This window comes from Orycteropus afer, unplaced genomic scaffold (genome assembly GCF_000298275.1).
Source record: "Orycteropus afer afer isolate SDZICR_OR568_19922 unplaced genomic scaffold, OryAfe1.0 scaffold00015, whole genome shotgun sequence".
Lineage (NCBI taxonomy): Eukaryota > Metazoa > Chordata > Mammalia > Tubulidentata > Orycteropodidae > Orycteropus > Orycteropus afer.
This window is the reverse complement of record NW_006921602.1, coordinates 20,758,765-20,776,787: the sequence shown is the minus strand read 5'-3', so window position 1 is coordinate 20,776,787 and position 18,023 is coordinate 20,758,765. Positions and strand designations below refer to the sequence as shown.

General features: G+C 40.7%; 1 protein-coding gene across 1 annotated transcript in view; it reads right to left on the bottom strand.

The window, feature by feature from the left end:
• Positions 1-302: 302 nt before the first annotated feature.
• The window catches only part of ALDH1A2 (aldehyde dehydrogenase 1 family member A2), a 164,933-nt gene continuing 147,212 nt past the window's right edge, over positions 303-18,023 (bottom strand). The window contains exon 13 of the mRNA XM_007958479.2: positions 303-375. Coding sequence (XP_007956670.1) covers positions 303-375 — 73 coding nt within the window. The remainder of the gene's footprint in view (positions 376-18,023) is intronic.

The following is an 18,023-nucleotide window of genomic DNA, read 5'->3' as shown; positions in this document are numbered from 1 at the left end:
TGCAGCTCCCTAATTCAGTCCTTCGCTCCTGAGATATACTGGAAGTAACCCATAGTTATGCTCATAACCTTTGTCCCACTTGCCCCGGTATTTGGTATCATTATGGTGATCTCTTACAATGCTAAGAAGCCATGCCCAGCTGGTCTGCTTAATTATTCAGTGACCTGCCTGGCCTATATGTTATCAATTAAACCTTGAAGTAAGGACTGTGTATCAACTTTGTGTTCCTGAGAGCTGGGTCCCATAGGGAAAGCGGAGAGGGAGAGTTGTGCAGGCTGTGTTTTCCTTCCTTCTTGGCCTTCTTAGGAGTTTTTCTGGGGGATCTTTACTGTCACAGTCTTCACTTCTGAGTACTCTCTCAAACCGAATTCTCCCCTGAAAAACAGAAATGGGTAGTATCAGATACTAGAATATGAGGTAACCCAATCTGAGCCATGATAAGAGTTCTGGGAAGGCAAGGTAAAGTGTTTGGCTGCTCACCAAAAGGTTGGCAGTTTGAACCCACCAGTTGCTATATGGGAGAAAGATGAGGCAGTCTGGTGCAGTAAAGATTTACAGTTCAGTAAAGGTTGGAAATCCTATGGGGCAGTTGTACTCTGTCCTACAGGGTCACTATGAGTTGATATTGATATGATGGCAGTAAGCTTTTTTTGGTTTAATGGTAAGTCCTGGGGTTTTCATGGTAAAATTTCTAAAGGACTGACAGACCAGCCTTCCTTTGAGAAGTGGAGAAAGCTATCATCTCATGAGCAATCACTGTTCCTTAAAGGATGATCTGTCTTCCCTTCATTGCACAGAAAGGCAAAGACTCCTAGTCACTCAGAAAAACAAGTCTCAGGGTTTGCCTTGGCCAGTGGTTACACTGGCACCACAGGCTTTGCTCCTGGGCTGTCCCAAGGACTGCAGCAGCGAAAATGGGCTCCACGTGAAGGCCATGATTCCACCCACCCACGGACAGCATTCACTCTTCAGGACTCACTCTTTACAATCCCATCCCTGGGACTGGAGACCCTCTGGAGGGCTCTGCTCTCTAAGCAGGTCTCCTGAAGATCTGGTCTGCTTTACTTGAGAGAGAATGATCAGATTCCCAGGCTAGGATACTCTTGGTTTGGTATTCTAAATTCCTTCTCATTCTCCCTTAGATATAATAAACGAGAATGAATTCATAAAGGCCTACCATGAAAGAGCATAAATCATCTGCAAAACCTTGAAAACATAATCCTAAGGAAATACTGTCCACAGCCCCCACATTGTCAGGGGAAAGAAGAAATAGACATAACTGGATGAAAAAAGAACTGGGAAGTGTTAGTAAGTTTCCCCCTAAGATTCTCCTTTGGTTACTTCCCTCCTGGCTCACAGAGGCCTCTGTGGTCATGGTCATGGATCAAGGGTGGTCATACACTCAGTAAGCAAACACTAACCAAGCTATAACTATAGGCAACACAACCCTGGGCTTGGGGGATGCAAAAGTTAGTGATTGGTCTTTGCTTCTGAGGAGCCTGCAGTGCCTGAGTGCAGGGAGAAGCGAACCTGGGTCACTTGTCTGGGTGGGGACAGGAGACTCAACCCTCCCTCTCCTTGGATACTCTTCAGAGTCTCCAGAGGCATTTCCATTACTATGGTAGAAGACCATGGTGTTGGCAAAGCCTGGTTGCTGCAATGCTCCTTTTCCTCTACCTCTCTTCTCTATCCCTACTCACCTTTATTCATTTTAATAGCCTTTTTCTACTCATAAAATTAAGCACATGCTCTTTTTTCTTTCTTTCTTTAGAGTAATTTATTTTTTACACTTTTTTTAAGGCCATCTCCCAGTAAAGATCCCTCAGGCAGAAGATGCTCTCCCTCCTCCTCTGTGTTCACACAACATCGTGTACACACCTTGACTACAGCACTTACCAAGCTAGACAGTAACTATTTGAGCAGCTATGTCTCCCCATGAAACTGTATCTTAATGATTTTGCTTTCGCCTTTTACCAAACATCACGTATAGCCTACAGGGTCAGGCACAAAGGCACTCAATGACTGCTGAATGAATGGATGAAAGGAAGGAAGGTCTTCCTTCCTATTCTTCCTTCCCCAGTTCTACCTCAGTGCTATACCCTTTCCACCAGAAAACAAAAGACTTGTGAAAATGAAAGGATTAAGAAATGTTGTCTTTTAAAACAACCATACCTAAAAGGTAAAGAGTTACTGTAACTTGCTTTACCACTGAGACCTGCTTTAAATGACTCATCCTAGCTCCTGTTGGTAGCGTAGTGCCTAAGACACTTGACTGCTAACCAGAAGGCTGGTGGTTCAAACCCACCAGCCACTCCTCAGAAGGAAGGTTGGGCAATCTATTTCCGTAGTAATACAGCCTCGGAAATCCAAGGAGGGGTCACTATGAGTCAGGTCCGACTGGACGGCACATAACAACAACAACAGCTCCTGTTGGAAACCCCATGGCCCTACACAAGGCTCCAACTATTTTGCCAGTAGCTCCTCTGAGCATCAAGGGCGTCTGAGTCAACAGAGTCGCTGGGACATGAGCAGACAATCAAGATCTATACTGGTCCTCCTCCTTACAAAAATAAGAATAATAAATCGGGGATTGCCCCACTCATTATAAGTTCCCTCATTAGCTTCATCCAGCTCTGAGTCTCTTTATTACCCACTCAACTCTGGCTCTCTCTGAACTTTTTCCTGCCTCTGGGCAATTCTGAATGTGTCTCTTCAACACAGACATCATGTGCCTCCTATTTGAATGAGGTTACTCCCTTCATGTTTCCTGGCTTGCGCACGCACTTGGGGAACATCTCAAACCACACTTTCCTCAGACCTCTAACTAGATTGTTAGGACATGCAAGGTCCACAAGATCAGAAACTTTGAGGTATAGTTATTCTGGACTGGACTACTGGATTCCATCATCTTTGGGTGCATGATAAAACAGAAAATCATGCTGGCCTGGTGGGCTCCTCTCCATGATCCTGGGCAATGGCCTGCTTCCATGGCCTATGCACAGCCTGCTCCAAGATAGAGGAGTTGACCCAAATCTGCCATAAAATCAAATTCTGCCCCTGGGCTAGGTTATCAAGGAATGCCAGTGAGAGGCCTAAGAGCAGTGTGACTTGGGCAGCATGGAGCAGGAGAAAGAACACTAGAGCCGGGTCAGTAGAACAGAGCACCAATTCTGCTCTGCCATTCACTGGATCTATGATCATCTCTTAGGCAGCAGTTCTAGAACCTCAGTGTACATTATCATCTGAGGAGCTTACTTACATTGTAGATTCCTGACCAATACAGATACCAAAAGATGCTAGGTTTCCTTGGCTCTCAGTCAGCTGTTTCAGCCATCACTTGAGATTCATCTAAGAAACAAGTATATATTTTTCTGTTTGGGGTATATATTTCCCTGCCCTTTTCTTTAGCTTATAGTAGAATTTTTCAGAGTAATGTCCCTAGATCACCTGTCTCAGAATCATTCCAGAAACCTGTTAACAATGCAGATCCTGGGCCCAAACTCAAACCCAAATCCATTGCCACAGAGTCAAATCCAATCCTGTATGACAGAACAGAGCTGACCCACAGAGTGTTCAATGCTATAATCTTTATGAAAGCCAACTGCCCCATCTTTCTCCCACAGAGGGGCTGATGCATTTGAACCGCTGACCTTATGGTTAGCAGTCAAGCGCTTTAACTACTGTGCCATCAGGGTTCCTTGGGCCCTATTCTAGATGTACTAACCAGAATCTCCAGGAGTGGCCCCAGATAGGCATATTTAACAAACCCTTTTCATCAGGCTGCACTTGATTTTCTGTGCATCATATGCATACATGTACACATGTACATGAACACACACACAAAATTGAGAACCCTGATTTAAAGGATCCTAGTAGCTTCCCATGTTCAAAGCCTGTCTACATAGATTTTAAAATGCTGAGACTCTCAGCCCTCTTTCCATCACCTTGGTTTGTGATGTATTTTATAGCTCTTGCTCTACCACCCTCGTCTCAGGGGGAGCTTAAATGAAGAAGTAAGAAAAAGGACAGGCAGAGTGAAAAAGAAATTACCTTTGCAGGCCAAACTAAGAGAAACTCAGCTCTATTCTCTGACCTGGGAATTAGAGGCCAGCCATCAGATGACCTGTAGAGGGCAGCCCTCCCCACAGCTCTTTGTGGGGAGACCTCAGGGGCTCTGCCAGCCCACCTTTCCTTAAAGCCTGCTTTCAGAGTGTTATGTCCATTCTCCCCTTTTCAGTGTCTCTTAAAGCTGGGGAGAGGTGCAGAGCCAAATGCTGTATGGAGTTTGCTGGCTGTTAGATAAAACAATTTCGTCACGAAGGAGGGTTAGGTGGTTAGGTGGAGCATCTGGGATTGTATTACATAAGAACGAACAATGGGGAACCAGGACAGAGCAAGCTCTTTTATCAGAAACATCTCCTACCACTCTAGGTCACTTAAGGAAAAGAAAACATGTTTTGGGGGCAAGTAGGGACAAAAAAACATGTTATTTAGATAAGAGTAAGAGAGTCTCATCAAAGAACAACCATTTCTTAATTATTTTTTAACTGTACTGGAAAAGCCAAGTTGCTATAGTGCCTATGAGACAAACAGAGGTTATACTTCAGTCTCTCTGCCACTGCTATGCGTGATTCTGACATAGTCAAACTGTCTCCAGGACCTTCTTTTCAGGCAGGAGGAATGTTTCTGAGTGGCATGGACTGGATCTAGATAATGGAATAACCTGAATCCTGGCAAGAGACCTGCTCAAGATGAAGGCCCCAGACTAGCCTAGGCCTTCTAGCAACCAGTGATCATTTATTACAAGCCTATTTTATGCCTATGATTTACCCTGTTAATTATCTGCAACAAAACAGTTAATGCAAACAGCTGGTGCAAATCACCAGTGACTACCCAAATGTTTCAGAGACATAGACAGCACAGACACAGAGGCAGAAAATGGAATAAGAAACTGGATACACCTTAAAGAGTGGAAGCAGAAACATCAGGCCATTTGTAAGTTAAGAAGAGATACCTGGAGAACATGAAGACTTTATCAAATTTGAAAGAATACTAATAACTAAGCAAACAGGATGCAGATTGGTTGTAGGGTTATGTCTATACACCACAAAAAGGGACCGTGGAGGCCAGAAAAAAATGATTCAAGCAAGGACAGTTTTTCCCTGGCTTTTCCAGAAACAAAATGTAAGCTGGCAATACAAGCTGGAATTAAGGAAAAAATCCTGCCAACTGTCAAATTAATAGGTTAATTAAGGAAAGAAATATCAACTACATAATAATCATCTACTTGGTCAACAATGCTAACAGTAGTAGCTAAATGTTTTCTGAGGGCTTGCCAGGCACTCTGCTAGGTGTTTTATATATGTAATTCTAACATTTAATCCTCACAGTAACCCTATGAGGTTGTTATTAGCTGCTATCAAATCAGATCCAACTCAAAGTGACCCTATGTACAACAGAACCAACATTACCCAGTACTACACCATTCTATAGGAGCTCTGGTAGCATAGTGTCTAAGGCACTTGACTGCTAACCAGAAGGCTGGTGGTTCAAACCCACCAGCCACTCCTCGGAAGGAAGATGGGACAATGTACTTCCGTAGTGACACTGCCTCGGAAACCCAAGGAGGGGTCGCTATGAGTCAACTCGACAGCATATAACAACACACCATTCTCTATTCACTGCTATACTTTGATCACATTGTTGCAGCCACTGTGTCAGTCCATCTCATTGAGGGTCTTCCTCTTTTTTGCTGATTCTCTGCTTTACCAAACATGATGTCCTTCTCCAGAGACTAGTCCCTCCTGATAACATGATCAAAGTTTAAGAGTCAAGTCTGGCCATTCTCAATTCTAAGGAGCATTCTGTTTATATTTCTTTCAAGATAGTTATGTTCACTCCTATGGCAGTCAAAGTACATTCAATATTCTTTGCCAACATCATTCATTCAAATGCATCAATTTTTCTGTGGTCTTGAGGCAAATGAAAATACCATGGCTTGTGTCTGGCACATCTTACTTAGTCTTCAAAATGACATCTTTCCTCTCTAACACTTTAAAGAGGTCTTTTGCAGCAGATTTGCCCAATGCAATAATATATTATTTAATTTCTTGACTGCTGCTTCTATGGGTTGTGATTGTGGATCTAAGTAAAATGAAATCCTTGAGAACCTCAATCTTTCTTCTGTTTATCATTATGTATTTTTATTGGTCCAGTTGTAAGGACTTTTGTATTCTTTATGTTGAGGTAAAGTCTTAAATCTTCACCAGTTAAGTGTTTCAAATCTTCACTTTCAGCAAGCAAGCCTGTGTCCTGTGCATATGGCAAGTTGTTAATGAGTCTCCTTCAATCCTGATGTCACATTCTCTTCATATAATATGACTTCTTGAATTATTTGCTTAGCATACAGACTGAAAAAATATGCTGAAAGAATACAACCCTAATACACAGTTTTCTTGATTTTAAACCTCACTGTTGTTGTTATTAGGTGGTGTTGAGTCAGCTCTGACTCACAGCGACCCTATGTACAACAGAACGAAACAATGCTGGGTTGTGCACCATCCTCACAATCCTTGCTATACTTGAGCCCATCGTTGCAGCCACTGCGTCAATTTATCTTGTTGAGGGTCTGCCTGTTTTTCACTGACCCTCCACTTTACCAAGTATGATATCCTTCTCCAGGAAATAGTCCCTTCTGACAATATGACCAAAGTAGGTGAGATGAACTCTTGCCATTCGTACTTCCAAGGAACATACTGGCTGCACGTCTAGGACATATTTATTTGTTCTTCTGGTAGTTCATGGTATTTTCAGTATTCTTAGCCATTACCATAACTTAAAGGCATCAACTCTTCTTCGGTCTTCCTTGTTCACTGTTCAGCTTTCATATGCACATGAGGCAACTGAAAATACCGTGTTTTGGGTTAGGCACATCTTGGTCTTCAAAGTGACAATTTTGCTCTTCAAAACTTTAAAGAAGTCTTTTGCAGCAGATTTGCCCAGTGCAATATACAATGTCTGATTTTTTGGCTGCTGCTTCCATGAGTGTTGACTGTGGATCCAAAGTGAAATGAAATCCCTGACAACTTCAATCTTTTCTCCATTTATCATGATGCTGCTTATTGATTCTGTTGTGAGGATTTTTGTTTTATATTGAGGTGTAACCCACACTGTACACAGACCAGAAGGCTGCTGTTTGAACAGAACACAGGGATACTGCATGGTTTAATATCAGGAAGGGAGTGTTTCCTGAAATGATAAAAATCTATACATAGAAATCCAGAAGATTAATACTAAATTTTCAGAAATAGATAACACATTGAAAAGGCAAAGGAGTAGAATCCAATCAATGGAAGGCAGAATTAATGAGGCTGAAGCCAACTACTTGGATACTTCTTTGGAAAGGGATCAGTCAGAAAAAAAGATCAAAACAAAATCCTTTCACCATACTTACTCAATCTGTATCATGAGCAAATAATCTGAGAAGCTGGACTATATGAAGATGAATGTGGCATCAGGATTGGAGGAAGGCTCATTAACAACCTGCTATACACAGACAGCAAAACTTTGCTTGCTGAAAGTGAGGATGACTTAAAGCACTTATGATGAAGATTGAAGACTACAGTCTGAAGTGTGGATTACACCTCAATATAAAGAAAACAAAAATCCTCATAACTGGACCAATAAGCAGCACCATGATAAATGGAGAAAAGACTGAAGTTCTCAAACACTTCAAATTCCTTTGTTCTACAATCAACATCAATGGAAGCAGCAGTCAAGACATGAGAAGACGGGTTCCATTAAGATGGCGGAATAGGCTAACAAATGACATAGACCCTCTTCAACAAAGAAAAAAGGAACCAATTAACACAGATACAGAAGATAATCCTGGAACCCCGAGCTTTGAAAGGAAGGATACAGAAGTGGACTAAATTTCAACTAGCAGAAGACCCTGCATGAAAACACCAAAAAAGGGGACATAAGGAACTGCAGCTGTCAGTGATCCTGACAGCACAGACAGCTTGGATATTGCCAAGTGGTGTTAGGACCTAAGAATTAAGCTAAAAATTGGCCCCACTAGCCAGGGACTGCACAGAGGACTACACCGGTGGCTGGTGAATAAAAGGGGAAGTAGTGATAAGGGACATGGGCTAAACTGTGGACTTTTGGCTGTCTGGAGAGCACAGCCATTTTGAATGTTTGCAAGTGGTTTGACCATTTTGGATATTTAAAGTGACAGCATTCTCTCAGATTCCAGGGACCTAAGAATAGGCTCCACTCGCTGGGGACTACAAGGACATACTGGACACTGAGGACTGGAAAAGTGAGACAGTCTCCTTGTTACTCTTATATCCCATACCCTCTTGCTGAGTGGAGGTATGTCCACCCCTCACTCCCACCTACCTCCTAGGCTAGCAGGAATTCCATCCCAGTCTGTGTGCTCTGACACAGGCTGGGTGCCCTACCCCACCCCCACCTAGATTTTTTTTCTTCCTATTTTTTTCACTTGTTTTTGTCTGTTTAAAAAATTGCTAGTATTTCTTCTTTTTTTCATCCTTTCTATTATTATTCTTTCTTCTTCCTTTCCCAGCTTCTAGTTTTCACCTTTTTCTCTCTTCCCTTTTCCTGGTTCCCATTTTTTTTCTTTCTTGTGGATCTCCCCATTCTTTGTTGTTCTTTTTGCATTTTTCCCATTTTCTTCATTATTCTCTTACTCTACCTATTTTCTTTTATTCCCTCCTCCCCAGATATTGCAGGAGGTTTTTTTCCCCTCTTTTTCTATTCATATTTCTTTTTGCTTTTTAAAATATTTCTTTAAGTATTTACTCTCATTTATTGCCTTTCCTCCTTTCTCTTTTTGGTAATTGTTCCTGTGTGTTTATACAGTGTGTGATTTTTGGCCTCTTGCTTTTACTTTTTTGATGGTTTTTTGATTGTTGTTTTGTCTAACTGAGTGGGAGACAGCAACCATGCTCATACAACCCAACCATACCCACATCTCCTGAAGCTCCACTTACTAAGTGAGAACCTCCACTTACTTCTGCACCAACTGGCCAAGGATACACAACCACCAATAAGAGCCTGACTCACCCTTAACTGCTCATCACAGTTAGCAGAGATCTGTGCAGCCACTCTCATTCTCTATCACACCCACCAGGAGCAAGTGGTGAGTGCATAAGTACTGCTAACTAGCAAATAGAGGAGCACAGTACCCTGTTTACTCAGACGCACCCAGAAAAAAACAAAGAAAATGAAAACTTTGGAAGAATCACTCCAACATACAATCACCAATTAAATTTAAATACAACAATGTCTCGAAGACAAAAGACCATCACAGTTCACACAAAGACACAAGATAAAACAGTAAAAACAAGGAAACAGGATATAGAGCCACAACACATCCCTGAGGAAGACACAGCATTGGAACTCCCTGACAAGGAATTCAAAAGAATAGTATTTAGGTATCTTCAGTGGATTGAGAGACAGATCAAGGAAAACACTGACAAAATTAAGGTAAACACAGACAAAACCCTAGAACAATTTCAAAAGACAAGAAAGAAGAATGAAGAAAACCAAAGATTCATGGAAATAATTAGTCCTCATGACTGGTACACCATGCAATCCTCAGCCTATATGACTATGAGACTAGAAGAACTAGATGGTGCCCAGCTACCACTATCAACTACTCAGAGGGGGATCTATGTAGGAGATCCTGGATAGAGAGGGAGAAGAACAAAACTCAAAGTCATTTGGGGAAAAAAAAAAGGGGGGGGGCCAGGTTTGCTGTTGTGATAGAGCCTGGTGGAACCACTGAGACTATGGTCCCTAGCTGCCCATCAGGTCTGAAATTGAACCCACACCTGTGGCTTCCAGCCAAACAAAAGACAGGCATAAGAGTTGAACATGTACCTGAGGTAGATACACTGCTTGGAGAGAATAATCATGGGAGAAAGAAGGGCTGTTTATGCACAGGGAGACAGTTTAGGGGGCAGGAGTACATGAAGGGATGGACACAGGGAAGAGGTAACTATCGGGAAGAAGTGGGAGGGGAGCTGTTGCATTGGGGTAAATTGTAGTCAATGTTATGAGACAACGTGTGTGTGAACTGCTGTATGGTAAGTGAATTTGCTCTGTTAACTTTCACCCAAATCACAATTAAAAAAAAATAAAATAAAAATACAAGCACAAAATGATAAAATAAATGAAAAATCAGAAAGGATACAAAATCTATACATAGAAATTCAGAACATTAATACTAAATTTTCAGAAATAGGTAACACAATAAAAGGGCAAAGGAATAGAATCAAATCAATGGAAGACAGAATTAATGAGATTGAAGACAAATACCTGGATACTTCTTTGGAAAGGTATCAATCAGAAAAAAGATCAAAACAAAATGAAAAAAGCCTAAGATTCATGTGGGATACCACCAAAAGGAATAACTTACATGTAATTAGAATTCCAGAAAAGGAAGAGAAAATAAAACCACTGAGAATATTGTCCAAGATGTGTTGGAAGAGAAGTTCCCTGATATGATGAAAGAAAATAACTAAGGCATATCATCATTAAACTCACCAAAACCAAACACAAAGAAAGAATGCTGAAAGCAGCACAGGAAAAATGAAAAGTTACCTACAAAGGGCAATCAATAAGACTAAGTCCTGATTTCTTAGCAGAATCCATGCAGGGGAGAAGGAAATGGGATGGTGTATATAAAACCATGAAAAAGAAAAATTTCCAACCAAGAATTATATATATATATATATATATACACATATATACCCAGCAAAATTGTCCCTGAAATATGATGGTGAAATTAGGAGATTCCCAGATAAACAGAAAATAAGGGAATTTCTTAAAACCAGAACAACCTTATAAGAGATACTAACCAGAGTCCTTTGAACAGAGAACCAATAATAATAGCAAGCAACAACTGACTGTTAATACATATGATGACATAACCCAGAAACCAACCCAGTTATGGAAGTCTCCAAAGTAAAATAAGCTTACAAGATTGTAAACAGGGAACCAGAGACATCAATTGGCAAAAGAGGACAACTACAAGCTAAAAAGAGGAGAAAAAGAGCATAGCTACAGAACTTCTAAATGGTGAGGAAGTAAGGAGAGTTGAAAGACAGAATGGCTGTTCTAAACTTGGGGAGAAAACTATAAATCACAGGGTAACCTCAAAGAAAAATTATAAGCCTTCACACCACAATAAAAAAGAGGACAAGCATAAATATTCAGCAAATACTAAAACAACAGCAACAAAGGAAATGATAACACGATTCATAAACAAAATGAGCTCAGCATAGAAAATTATATGGAACAAAGAAACCAGGAACCATGAAAAAACACATAACAAAATGACAGCAACAAATTGATACTTGTTGAGATAATTACACTGAATGTAAATAGATTAAATGCACCACTCAAGAAATGGAGAGTTGCAGAATGGATAAGAAAACATAACCCATCAATATATGATCTATAAGAGACACTACTAAATTAATCTATTTACATTCAATTATACTGAATGTAAATAGATTAAATGCACCACTCAAGAAATGGAGAGTTGCAGAATGGATAAGAAAACATCACCCATCAATATGTGATCTTAGAGAGCTAGACAAAAGCAAACTAAAAATCAAAGGTTGGAAAAAGATATATCAAGCAAATGGCAACCAAAAAGACAGCAGGAGTGGCAACATTAATTTCTGATAAAACAGATCTTAAGACAAAAACCACCATAAGAGACAAGGAAGGACATTGTATAATGATTAAAGGATCAATTGAACAAGAAAATATAACCATAATAAATATCTATAGATGTAATGAAAGAGCCCCCAAATACATAAATCAGACTTTAACAGAATTGAAAAGACAAATATATGACTACACAGTCATAGTTGTTGTTGTTGTTGTTATGTGCCGTTGAGTCGGACCTGACTCATAGTGACCCCTCCTTGGGTTGCCGAGGCAGTATCACTATGGAAGTAGACTGCCCAACCTTCCTTCCGAGGAGTGGCTGGTGGGTTTGAACTGCCAGCCTTCTGGTTAGCAGTCAAGTGCCTTAGGCACTATGCTACCAGAGCTCCTCAAAGTCATAGTAGGAAACATTAATATACCACTTTCAATGAAGACAGAAAAACTGGAAACACAACAAAGATGTAGAAAAACTAAACAATACAATCCACCAACTTGACCTTATAGGCATTTACAGAACACTTCACCCAGTAACAGCACAACATACATTTTTTTCTAGTGCACATGGAACATTCTCCAGCATAGACCATATGTTAGGCCACAAAGAAAGCTTTAATAAATTCAAAACACTGAAATACTATAAAGCTTCTCAGATCACAATGCCATCAAATTAGAAATCAACAATAGGAAGATCAACAGAAGAACAAACACACAAACTGAACAATACCCTCTTAAGAACAACTGGGTAACAGAAGAAATAAAAACTGAAATTAAAAAATTCCTTGAATCAAATTAGAATGAAAACACAACATACCAAAATCCTTGGGACACAGCAAAAGCAGTGATCAGAGGCCAGTTCATAGCAATAAATGCACACAACAAAAAAGAAGATAGAGCCAAGTATATAGTAGAGCCGACAAGGGACAAGGTTGTAGTCACTTCCTGGCCATAGCCAGCTACCCAGAGGGAGCGAGTAGTTGGACCTGTGGGCTTGGAACCATGCTTCAGGGTGTGGTAGTTATGTTTGTGTGTCAACTTGGCTGGGCCTGGTTGAGTGACTGCGCAGCTAGCTGGTGGTAGTTATTCCCCACGATGAGACTGGCGATCAACTCCATGGTGGGATCTACCACAAGCAGCTGAGTAGCTGCCTTTGGGATGTGATCTGCTTCCTTATGTAAGAAGAAGCCTTGGGAATGGTCTCTAGCTTATGGCACAGTTGAACCCTGCATGTAGCCTTCTCATTGTTCAGCAGCCAGTCATACTCTGCCGATTCTGGGACTTTCAACGGACTTGAATCAATGGCCTGCCATGTTGTTTGGTACTATCAGGACTGCGCCATTTTATTTGTTGACCTTGGGCTTCCCAGCCTCAGCAGCCAGCAGCTGTCTGAGTGAAGAAACGTCTCTAGCTCCAATGGGCCGGGAGCAGGAGGCAGAGCTGGACTCCAAGGTCGAGAGGCTTTCACACAGCCCCTAGAGCTTGGCACTTTGAACTTGGACTTCTAGCCTCCAAACTGTAAGAGAATAAACTCTTTTGTTTGTTAAGGCCATCCCATTTGTGGTATATTCTTGTCAGAGCGGTACTAGAAAACCAGAACACAGGGGACATCAAGCTCAGTTGGCATAACATACTACACAAAACACTGTTCCACATCCTACTTTGGCGAGTAACGACTGTGATCTTAAAAGCTTGCAAGCGGCCATCTAGATGCAAAGATGGGTCTGTCCTCATCCAAAGCAAAGAAGAATGAAGAAAACCAAAGATTCATGGAAACAATTAGTCCTAGTGACTGGTACACACGCAATTCTCAGGCTATGAGACCAGAAGAACTAGATGGTGCCTGGCTACCACTGTTTACTACTTAGAGGGGGATCTATGTAAGAGATCCTGGGTAGAGTGGAAAAACAATGTGGAATAAAACTAAAAAAAAAAAAAAAAAAAAAAGGACCAGGTTTGTTGGTCTCATAGAGCCTGGTGGAACCCCTGAGACTATGGCCCCCAGCTGTCCTTCAGGTCTGGAATTGAACCCACTCCTGTGGTTTCCAGCCAAACAAAAGACAGGCATATGAGCTGAACATTTACATTAGGTAGATACACTCCTTGGAGAGATCCATCATGGGAGAATAAAAGGGCTATGTATACACAGGAAGACAGCTCACGGAGCAGGACTGCATGGGAGGGTAGAGGTAACTATGGGAAGGAAGTGGGAAGAGACCTGTTGCACTGTGGGAAACTGCAGTCAATATCATGAGACAAAGTATACGTGAATTGCTGTATGAAGATGAATTTGATCTGTAAACTTTCACTCAAATCACACACACACACAAAATGAGAAGACGTATTGCAATTGCGCAAATCTGCTGAAGCAGATCTGCTGAAGCAAATCAGCAGAACATGGCAAAGTGTTCTTGAAGACTAAGGTGCGTCTAACCCAAGCCATGGTATCTTTAATCGCCTCATATGCATGTGAGAGCTGGACAATGGATAAGGAAGACCAAAGCAGAGTTAATGCTTTAGAGGTGTGGTATTGGTAAAGAATACTGAAGGTACCATGGAGTGTTAAAAGAACTAACAAATCTGTCCTGGAAGAAGTGCAGCCAGAACGATCCTTGGAAGCAAGTATGGCCAGACTTCGTCTCAGCTACTTCGGTCATATTGTCAGAAGGGACCATTCCCCAGAGAAGGATATCATGCTTGGTAAAGTGAAGGGTCAATGAAAAAGGGGAAAGCCCTCAATGAGATGGACTTGCAGAGTGGCTGCAATCATGGGCTCAGGTATATTAGGGATCGTGAGGCTGGCACAGCACCAGTGTTTCACTCTGTTGTACATAAGGTCTCTGAGTCAGAGACGACTCAACAGCACCTAACAACAATCCATAATGAAGACTGTAGTCTTTAATCTTCATCAGTAAGTGCTTCAAGTCCACTTCACTTTCAGCAAGCAAGTTTGTGTCATCTGCCTATCACAGGTTATTAATGAGTCTTTCTCCAATCCTGATGCCATGTTCTTATTCACATAGTCCAACTTCTTGGATTATTTGCTCAGCATAGAGATTGAATAAATATGGTGAAAGATACAACCCTGACACACACCTTTACTGATTTTAAACCAGTATCCCCTCATTCTGTTTGAACGGCAGCCTCTTGGTCTATGTATAGGTTCCTCATGAGCATAATTAAATGTTCCAGATTCCCATTCTTCACCATAGTAACATAATTTGTTATGACCCACACAACTGAATGCCTTTGCATAGTTTATTCCTTGCTTTTAGCCAAGATCCACCTGACATTAGCAATGACATCCCATGTTCTCTTCTGAATCAAGCTTGCATTTCTAGAAGTTCCTTGTTAATATACTGCTGCAACCATTTGTGAACTCTGTTCAGCAAGATTTTAACTGCATGTGATATTAATGATATTGTTTTATAACTTCCACATTCTGTTGGATTTGCTTTCTTTGGAATGGGGACAAATACGGATTCTTTTCAGTTGGTTGGCCAGGCAGCTGACTTTCAAATTTCTTGGCATAAATTATGAGTGCTTCCAGCATTGCATTCATTTGTTGAAACATCTGAGTCCATATTCTGTCAACTCCTGAAGACTTGTTTTATACCAGTTCTTTCAGTGCAGCTTGGACTTCTTCCAATACTACTGGTTCTTATATGCTACCTCTTAAAATGGCTGAGTGTCAACCAATTCTTTTTGGTACTGTGATTTTGTGTACTCTTTTCATCTTCTTTTAATGCTTCCTGGGTCATCCAATATTTTACTCACAGAATCCTTCAAAATAGCAACTTGAGGCTTGAATTTTTTTCTTCAGTTCTTTCAGCTTGAGAAATGCCAAGCATGTTCCTTCCTTTTGATTTTATAAGTCTTTGCACATTTCATTATAATACTTTACTTTGTGTTTTAGAGCCACCTTTGAAATCTTCTATTCAGTTCTTTTACTTCATCACTTCTTCCATTTGCTTTAGTTACACCCTGTTAAAGAGCAAGTTACAAAATCTCTTCTGACATTTGTTTTGGTCTTTTTTTTCCCCTTTCTTGTCTTTCCTTGCTCACTGGTGTTTAATGCATCAAATCTGTTCCTGAGATGGTCTCTAAATTCAGGTGAGATATTCTCAAGGTAATATTTTGGCTCCCATGGACTTGTTTTAATTTTCTTCAGCTTTAACTTAAACTTGCATATGAGCAATTGATGTCTGTTCCACAGTCAGCCCCCAGCCTTAATCTGACTGATGGTATTGAGTTTCTCTACAGTCTCTTCCCACAGAAGTTCTCAATTTGATTTCTGTGCATGCCACCTGTTGACATCCACGTGTATAGCTGCCGTTTATTTTGCTGAAAAAAGTATTTGAAATGAGTAAGGTGCTGGTTTTGCAAAATTCTATCATGGAATCCTCAGTGTCATTTCTATCACAAAGGCTATATTTTCCGACTACTGACGTGCCTTCTTTGTTTCCAACTTTCACATTCTAATCACCAGTAATTATCAATGCATCTTGATTGCATGTTTGGCCAATTTCAAACTGCAGACATTGGTAAAAATCTTCACTATTCCTCTTTGGCTTTAGTAGCTAATGCCTAAATTTGACTAATAGTTGTACTAACCGGTCTTTCCTGTAGACGAATGGACATTACCCTATCATTGCCAGCACTGTACTTCAGGGCAGATCTTGAAATGTTCTTTGTGACAATTAATTCAATGCCATTTCTCTTCAATCTGTCATTCCCAGCATAGTATAACATATGACTGTCTAATTTGAAATAGCCCATTCCAGTCCATTTCAGTTCAGTAACACCTAGGATCTTTATATGTTCCATTTCATTTTTTACAACTCCCAGTTTTCCTAGATTCATACTTCATAGAGTCCACGTTCCAATTATTAATGGATGATTGCAGCTGTTTCTTCTCATTTTGAGTCATGCCACATCAGCAAATGAAGGTCTTAAAAGCTTTACTCCAACTACTCCATTAAGGGCAACTCTACTTTGAGGAGGTGGCACTTCTCCAGTCATATTTCGAGTGTCTTTCAGCCTGAGGGACTCATGTTTCAGCACTCTATCAGACAATGTTTCTCTGCTATTCATAAGGTTTTTAGTGGCCATTTTTCCCCCCGAAAGTGAGCCTAGTCACATTCTTCTTCCTAATCTTTCTTAGTATGGAAATGCCACTGAAACTTGTCCACCATGGGTGATCCTGCTGGTATTTGAAATACCAGTGGCATAGCTTACAGCATCACAGCAATACACAAGCTACCACAGTGCAACAAACTGACAGATGAGCTGTGGCTATGAGGTAGATACTATAATTATTCCCATTTTATAGATGGGAAAACAGGCTTAATGAGTTTAAGTGATTTGTTCAAGGATCCACACACAGGTAGTAAGCAGTAAGGTCAGAATTCAACTCCTAGCAGTATGATTTTGGAAACTCTGCTCCTGGCTTCAAAGATATAAACCTACTTTATGGTTGAATGGTTAAGGGCTAGAAGTTACCAGCTACTTTATCTAAAGCAGGTAAGTCCTTTGCTCTAGTCTTATGGGTTTACCACCTTGCTTTGCCCATCAACCCTGAAAAAAAATATTCCCTTTTCTTCATCCATTCAAATGTTCCTGTCCTTTAAGCCCAATTCAAATCCTTATACTAGATCAGAAGGAGCCTTCATGGTACGAACTGTTAAGCACTCTGCTAACTGAATAGCTGGCGATTGAAAGCCACCCAACAGCACCCTGGGAGAAAATCCTGGTCGTGTGCTTCCATAAAGATTAACAGCTAGAAAACCCTGAGGCAGTTCTACTCTGTCACATTGGGTAGCTATGCATCAGAGTGAATTTGATGGCAACTAATAACAACATACTAGATCGGATCTAAAGGTTTCCCAGATTCTCTAGCTCACAAAGATCTCTCCATTCCTGGACACTTCTATCACTTCACTGTGTCTTCTAGGGATTTTTCTGATTCTTTCAATGCTGTATATTTCATTTACTCAACAAAATTTAAAAATCTTTAATGAGCTGTGTTTTCCCCATGGATCAAACATAGTGATCTGCACACAGTACGTTATCATCAGTATGCTGGTTGTAAACTAAGCATTTGTCCAAAAAAGTATGCATTCAAAAATGGCAGAGAGGAGAATATATCCATTCAGGAAGTCCAATGAACCCAAACAGGATAGACCCCAAAAGAAAATCACCCAGACATATCATTATCAAACTTACGAAAACCAAAGACAAAGAAAGAATCATGAGAGCAGCACAGGAAAAACAAAAAGTTACCTACAAGGGGCAACCAATAAGACTAAGCTCGGATTCCT